This window comes from Calliphora vicina, chromosome 4, assembly GCF_958450345.1.
Source record: "Calliphora vicina chromosome 4, idCalVici1.1, whole genome shotgun sequence".
Taxonomy (NCBI): domain Eukaryota; kingdom Metazoa; phylum Arthropoda; class Insecta; order Diptera; family Calliphoridae; genus Calliphora; species Calliphora vicina.
In genome coordinates, this window is record NC_088783.1 from 40,847,917 (window position 1) to 40,856,146 (window position 8,230).

At 32.1% G+C, this 8,230-nt stretch overlaps 1 protein-coding gene across 1 annotated transcript; it reads right to left on the bottom strand.

Annotated features, from left to right (window-relative positions):
• Nucleotides 1-4,337: 4,337 nt before the first annotated feature.
• mmm (missing minor mitochondria) lies at nt 4,338-8,230 on the bottom strand. The gene is made up of 7 exons (XM_065509268.1): nt 8,166-8,230; nt 7,295-8,097; nt 7,065-7,230; nt 6,669-6,859; nt 5,497-6,597; nt 5,060-5,438; nt 4,338-4,977 (listed from the first exon to the last, which is right to left on the bottom strand). The coding sequence occupies exons 1-7, from the start codon at nt 8,228-8,230 to the stop codon at nt 4,338-4,340; spliced, it is 3,345 nt and encodes a 1,114-aa protein (XP_065365340.1).

Here is an 8,230-nt window from a genome sequence, read left to right on the forward strand (position 1 = left end):
AAATTCAAAACTCAAACTCGACTACACTTCATCTTTGCGCATGTGAAATCGGCGTAAGGGTTTAGAAGTTACAGATTTATATCCATTTTTTTTTAATCTCATACCACTGTGTGACGTTTGTTGTCAAGACAAAGTTGTCTGAGCAAAAGCACTAACAATTTTGTCATAACGAAGCAATAATACTAATAAATGGAGACTAACCTGATAATTTTTTATCTTGAAAACGATTTTGACATTTATCATGATAAAAATTTATCAGGTATAGACTAGCTCCAATTTGACTTGAGAAAAATATGTATATATTGATAACTTTGTTTTTATTGTTGCCGCTATTATTTAGTTATGACATTTCAGCGTTAAAGCTAAGCGAAAAAACACATTACGCCTTACGCTCTGATTTAGGTAGGCCTGTTAAAAATGTAAAGCGTTTTTTCATAAAATTGATATATTTTTCAAATTTTTGAAAACTTTGAATCCGTTTTTTCAATATTTTGATTTTGTGGCTTATCGAGTTACTGCAATTAGAAATATATATAACAGTAAAAGTTTCAGACATAAACCAAGGCGAATTTATACAAGGTGGAGTCAGCCAAACAGCTGATAAATTTTTTTTCGCTTTTTGGTTCTAACAATTGTCAAAGCTTGTTATACCCTTCATTAGAAATTCCGTTTGTAATTTCTACATTTTTTCATTTCCGACCCTATAAAGTATATATATTCTGGATCCTTATAGATAGCGGAGTCTATTAAGACATGTCCGTCTGTCTGTTGAAATAAATTTTCTGAAGACCCCAGATATTTTCGGGATCCAAATCTTCAATAATTCTGTCAGACATGCTTTCGAGAAGTTTGCTATTTAAAATTAGCGAAATCGGTCCACAAATGGCTGAGATATAAGGAAAAAACCAGGACAACCTCGATTTTTTACCAATTTTTGACCTGTATCTGGATTACTATGTCATTAATATAGACAATATGGATATCTAATGATAGATATTTAAAAGACCTTTGCAATGACGTATATAAAACCATAGTAAGTTGGACCTACAAAATCGGAAAAAATATTTTTGAACCCGATTTTTTTTTTCACCAACATTTTTTTCGCTAAATACTAAAAAAAAATTTCAAAATTAAATTTTTTTTTTAAAAATTTAAAAAAACAGTTCAAAAAAATTTGTTTTCCAAAAAATTTAAAAAAAATACAAAATTATTAGTTTTTTGTCATTTGTTAAGACCAATTGTTGTTATTGTAGAACTGCCACCACCTTGTATGAATTCGCCTTGACATAAACCTAGTTTTTAAAATTTCATCGCTTAATCGATCAATTTATTTATATGTGAAAAATTGGTTAACATTTTAAATCTGAACTTCATTAAGAACTCTTTAATCAATGTAGCTCATAAATAGTTCGTTTAATACCATTTATAAACATGAATTCTTTTAATATCGAGAGTAAAAGTGTTGTTTCTTTTCGTTGTGTTTTTTGTTTTGTTGTATTTTTATGCTTAATTTATTTAGTCAAACATGTTTATCTTTAAAATTTTTATTTGTTTTAAAATACACCCGTTTATCAACCTATTTAAAATTATGCCGGTTTTTTCGATTTCAAGGACATTCAGCTCTCTGTTGTTGAGGCGATTACAATTGCAACATATTGGTGTTGCTGCTGCGACGATTGTCGATGTTTTTCTGTGTTAAAAATATAATAAATTATTAAAAGCGTTAACATGCATACATATGTATTTATATATGTATCTATGTGTTTTTTATGCACTTTTCTGAATTCCGAGTAGAGTCGTTATAAAAAACAAATACTTTAAAGTTCGCATGCGTTTAACTTGATTTGAAAACAAAAAAACTGGAGAAATAACAGTGTTTAACAAAAGTTTACAGTTTTTAAAAGGAATTTGTTAAATAATTTATATGTATATGAATTACAATCTATTAGTTGTATTACTCCATACCAACAGTATTAACAAAACATTTCCTGGAATGATTAACCGCAAAAATTATTAAAAAGTTACGTTCTATTTGCGTCAAATATAAAACAAGTTATTGACATTATTCAAGAGAATATAATGGATTCTTTTCATAAAAATAACTTGTAAGAAATTGATTTAGTAACAGTTTTTATTTTTACAAAATTACTTTCTTAAGCATGTTATGACATATTTATTATGAACATTGGCTAAACAAATAAAAATATCGAATAGTACAGAATAGACTAGTGACGCAACTCAACAGTCATAAAAATAACTATAGTTTGGTTCATATCAATACAAAAATATATGTGTGAACAATGTTTTATCTTCAACTTTAAAGAAAGACTAAGATGAACTAGTGATTTTTAAAATAATAATATATATAATTGAAAAATTTAATTTATTATACCCTTCACCTTCCTGAGAAGGGTATATATAAGTTTGTCATTCCGTTTGTTGTTTCCACAATATAATTTTCCGACCCTATAAAGTATATATATTCTGGATCCTTATAGATAGCGGAGACGATTAAGTCATGTCCATCTGTTTGTCCGTCTGTCTGTCTCCAGATATCTTCGGGATCCAAATCAACAATAATTATGTCAGACATGCTTTCGAGAAGTTTCCTATTTAAAATCAGCAAAATCGGTCCACAAATCGCTGTGATATGAGGAAAAAACCAGGACAACCTCAATTTTTTACCTATTTTTTTACCTATGTATATCTGGATTACTAAGTCATTAATATAGAAAATATGGATATCTAATGATAGATATTTCAAAGACCTTTGCAATGACATATGTATATAAGACCATAGTAAGTTGGAGCTGTCAAGCGGTCAAAATCGGAAAAAAAAAATTTTACCCGAATTTTTTTATTCATCAAAAATTTTTTTGAGTTGAATATTAAAAAAATTTAAAAAAAAAATTTATTTAAAAATTATAAAAAAAATTTTAAAAAAACATTTCGAAAAAAAAATTTCGAAACTAATTTTAAATTAACATTGAAAAAAATAATTTTGTTTACCTATATATATTTCAAATTTTTATTTTGAAGTATAATTTCGTTATACACAAGATTTTCTATAGAAAATACTGTTATACACACGATTTTGTATAGAAAATGATGTAATACTGAAGATTTACTAAAGAAAATACTTTTATACACAAGATTTTCTATAGGAACTATTGTTATACACAAGATTTTTTTACTGCACTATAGGAATACTTTTATACTGAAGATTGATCTAGGAAAATACTGTTATACACACGATTTTATACAGAAAATGCTGTTATACTGGCGATTTTCTATAGGAAATACTGTTATACTGAATATTTACTATATAAAATACTGTTATACACAAGATTTTCTAAAGAAAATACTGTTATTCAAAGGATTTTCTATAGAAACTATTATTTCTATTGAAAATACTGTTATACACAAAATTTTCGATTGAAAATACTATTATACACAAGATTTTGTATAGAAAATACTGTTTTACTAAAGCTGTTCTTTATAAAAGATATTCTTAATAAAAATACACTATTATACTGTTATACACATGAGTTTTCTATATAAAATAGCTATAACAGAAAAATATTCTGACAGCCATATGCATAAACATTTACAAACGGTTTATAAACCAATTATAGGAAAATTTTCATAAAGTTGTATTCATAAACGATTAATAGCTTAAAATACCTTTGATAAACAATTGTTAAATGTAAAAATTTTATAGTAGATTCGACCCTACTTTAAACCTACTTTAAGGAATTCTTTTTGCTTTTTATCTTAAAAAAGAGGATTTTAAAGATAAATTTGGAATAATAGATGATACTATTGCAATTGCTAAACACAATTTCCACTCCGCTGGCGATTAAGTTCCATTTTAATAGTATATGATTTTGTTTGATATTCCTCCGGCAGTGAACTATATGAGGTTCACAAGTGAGTTTGATTGGCATTTTTGTCATTTACTTTTAACCTGCAACGCCATATAGTAATAAAATGTGTAAACATTGTGGAAGAAGGTCCACTGAATCTAATATACCCACTTCGGAATTAAAACTATGTGTTTCCACATAGAAATTGATTTCTGTCTACACTAATCAGAGCACAAATGTGTCAAATTACCCTAAAATATATAAATTGGAGTCAGCTAAGTGGTCAGACATTAATGACAATTACTTGAATACTTGTAAAGTTGCTGGGAACGTAAATTTTGAAACATTTTTCGAATTAACAGTTTATTAAATACAACCTATAGTTTAAGTAATGAATAATATTAAGAAACATATCGATTAAATTACAAAATTGTCCTTTCCATATGCCAAAAAATATTGAATTAATCATTATTAATCCCCTTCACCATCCGCTTGATTAGCTTCATCTTCCTCTTTTCGAAGCAGACTCAATTCCGATGGCGGCAATGATCCCACATCGGTATTTTGCAAAAGATCAGCAAATGTTTCTAAACCCCAATCGCAATCACCAATTAAATTCTCCTCGGCCATAGTTTCATACCAATACCAACGTTCTGTATTGCCACCCAATGATTTATTGAGATGTTTGCGTCGTTGTTGGCCACGATGTAAGAATTCTGCATAATCGATATTATCGAAACTATCAAATCCATTAAGGATGTCATTAGCTTCGCTTTCAATTAATTGATAGGTTTCCACAGACTGCATAATGCTCTCCACCGATGATTGTATCATGTCGTTGCGTTGTAAATCTGGTATCTCTTGTGGGTAAATACGCGAACGTACTGCGGCCACTTCGTCGCCCACACGTTTGAGAACTTCTGCTAGGGATACTTTTTTGGCCAATTCATAGGCTAGACGTTCTTTTTCCAAGGCAGTTTGTTCATTCAATTGTTTTTCATTAACTCGTTTGCGTGACATCAAAATACCCAGGAGACGATTGAGATTTAATTCGTACCATTGTTTTTTCATGCGCTCCGTGTATGTCGTATGAGCGGCTGGCTCAGCAGCTCTTAAATAGATTAGAGACATTTTCTAATTAATATATGTATGTATGTATGTATATTTAAACATTTAATTAAAAATTTTAATACTTTTTGGCATCTTCTTCCTCTTTGGCTTTACGATTGGCCATTAGTAAAGCCTCCTTTTCCATGCGTTCCATTTCTTTATGGGTATCACGTTCTGCTTGTAGTTTTGCTTCTATGAAATCTTTATTCTTTTCATAGTATTTTTGTTCAAAAGCTTGTATGTCTTTTTTGCGAGATTCTTCTTTTAAAATGTATTGTTTCATGTCCTCTACTTCTTGGTCCATAGCCTGATAAAGACTTTTGGGTAATTTTACCATACGCAAACTACTATTGTAGTCGCCAATACCCAATAACTTTTCCGGCTCCGAAGGTTTGTGTTCGCAAATGTTGGTAACTATACCACCACCCAAAGTATCATTTAAACAGGCATCATCGTCCCGAGCTAAAATTATGGCTGATTAAAATTATATTAAAACAAATTTATTTAACTCTCCTCTTACACAATATATCCCAAGCCTCAAGACTGCCATCAATACGCGTGAGAAAGAATACCGATGGTCTTGATTCACTCCATGCTACTGCGGTCAAATCACACTGACGTTTACGCCAAAATATCGGAGAATAATTGTAGTCCTCTTTCCACACAGCAAACACGGTACGACCAATCGATACAAAAAGCCAAGGAAAAAATGGATTTCTTTTCATAGATATGACCGGCCCATCATGAACACGAGCAAAATTTAACGAAGTAGTAACAACTTCACGACCATCAGCATCGGCGTAGAGACCCGACCATGTTAAACGTTCTATGCGGCCATAAAATGAAGCTGTTATACACGATTGCCTCACTTCAGGTACATCAATTTCCACCGATTCTATGGCATAATTATACTGATTTTTGGCGGTTTTTGCTTCTCTATCTTTTATATGACATTTAAATACTGGAGTATCGGCTATTACCGCAGTTATTGGCTCATTAAAGACCACTGTAAAGATCGGCATCAAAACTTTGCCCTTATACGAAGATTCACTCTGTGTCAGTGCCTTTGGCAGATCACGCCGTAAGCCGCTGCTTACTTTTTTACCCGCCTGAGCATCTAAATTCCAAAATGCTATAGTACCATCCAACGATGTGGTTATAAAATAACGATATTTTGTTAATTCACTAGCATCGGTGTAAACTTTGCCAAACGAGTTAATAAAGCAATGACTGCTAAGCCAATGTATAGATGTTATGGTGCCCTTTTGAGAATTCTCCAAACTTGACACCGTAGCCGGTGCTACTAATATATCCTCGTTGATTTGTACAGTCCACTTAAGGAATTCATTCATTAGCACACGATAGCGATTTTGAGAGGACGACAACATTTCTTCGTTGTCTAGTTTTTCGGCACGATTTTGTAAATCCCACAAGATAATTTGACCATTAGTAGCACCGCCCAACAGCACATTGGGCTCATATGGACAAAAGGATAATGTTATTACCTCTAAGGGGGATTCAAATTCCAGTTTATAATTCAGATTATCACTAAAGCTCCACATTAATATGGGTTTCGGTTCCAAGACGGTTCGTTGTATCACATCATATTGGCTGTTAACTGCTCTGAAACAATTGATGGCGATTAAAAAGACAATTTCAATAATTTATTGTTGAGGGTTTCACTGGCATTACCCGATTCTATGGTGGCCGCTGTACTAAATATATAAGAGGTTACAATAAGTCCAGCCAGAGCGGGATACCAATCGTAACCGCTTACATATCTTTGTTGACTTTTAGCAATGTTGGCAAAACACAAGGTCTCTTCCAGACACGGTGAGGTATAGTGCATGACGCATTTATCCGATATATAGGGATAGTCATTACTGAAAGTAGAATATGAAGTACATATTAGCTAAAATGTTTGGTGAGTGAGGTTGATTTGAGTAATAAATATTTAAATTATAGGAAATCCTATATATTTTAAAATTTTATTCCCCCGAAATTAAAAGTGTTAAAGGTCAGTGCAAATTTGTAAAATCTTGTGTGCTCTACAATTGTTATATTAGTTTATAATTCTGAATCTCTTACCGATACATATCTATTTGATTAAACTCCAAGGTCTTCAGCAATAACTTAACACTATCTGAAACTTCTGGAGGTGGTTTGGATTCTTTTGGAGGCTCTGGTGTTGCAGGTTTACTTACAGTCTTTTCTTTAGGTTCCTCTTCCTCAGATTCCTCATCCAGACCGTCATCTTTATAAGAAACATTGCAAATATTTAAAAGCGTAATTATAGTAATAGAAGCAACTTCACCCACCATCTTCATTTATCTCATACAGATACTGAGCCCAAGCATTTGTGGGAAATGTTGGATCGGTTTGTTGTTCTATATCGATGCGTGGAAATGATGATTGTATGCCCACTGTGATGCGACGACGAGAAACATTTTCAAAGCGAGCATTTTCCGAAGGTATCAATTCGACATAACCATCTCTAACGTCTTTCGTCAAACGAAATGCAAATTCTTTGTCAGCTGGTATGGTCAAGGGATAGACACTTTGTATTTCAACATCCACTGGCTCGTGATAACGCTGAGCAATGGTTAAATTCACCTCGTCTTCACTGCCCAGCGAAATCCATTTACGCGGTTGTCTCAACAAACGTTTGTTAATAATTAAACGTTCAAATGTCTCCAGATTGCGTATTATGGCCAGAGCCAATTTTGCATCGGCCGGATTTACATATAAAACAAAAGGATCTCCCGAAGGTGTTTCTTCCATGTCTTGTGTAATTAATGGCACATATCCCACCAGAATATGACTGTCCAGATCATATCCCTGAAAAGCATTGTGCAACAATTGGCCATTTGACAGGTCATCAAAGAGATTGTCGCGTAAATTTCTATAGGGAATTTGTTTCCAGGGAAATTCTTGTGTAACATTAACACCCACTACTAGATTAAGAAGTTTTTGATTTGAATCTTTGATCATCATCTCCTGGCAACTGGGTAAAGTTAACAAGGCCTCCCAAGCTAGATTGCTATCAAAGGAAGTTTCCGTCAGTTCATATTCATTTTCCGGCGGCGTCCACTGTAAAACTTTACGATTTGTTCGCATGAATCTTTATTCAAAGAAAGATTCTGTTAGTTACAAATATTTAGTTTTTAATGAATTTTAAGACATTTATACTTAGTTCTTTCATCTTCCACTGGTTCTGGTGGCTCCTCCTCGGTGTTTGTAATAATATCTGCCAT

Bases quoted from the DNA above. Each gene is read 5' to 3' on its own strand.
- mmm (XM_065509268.1), bottom strand. From the start codon at position 8,230: ATGGCAGATATTATTACAAACACCGAGGAGGAGCCACCAGAACCAGTG. The intron at 5,439-5,496 runs GTAAGAGGAGAG...CCATAATTTTAG, and splicing joins TGAGGCTTGGGATATATTGT to CTCGGGACGATGATGCCTGT. The intron at 4,978-5,059 runs GTATTAAAATTT...AATCTATTTAAG, and splicing joins GAGGAAGAAGATGCCAAAAA to AGCTGCTGAGCCAGCCGCTC.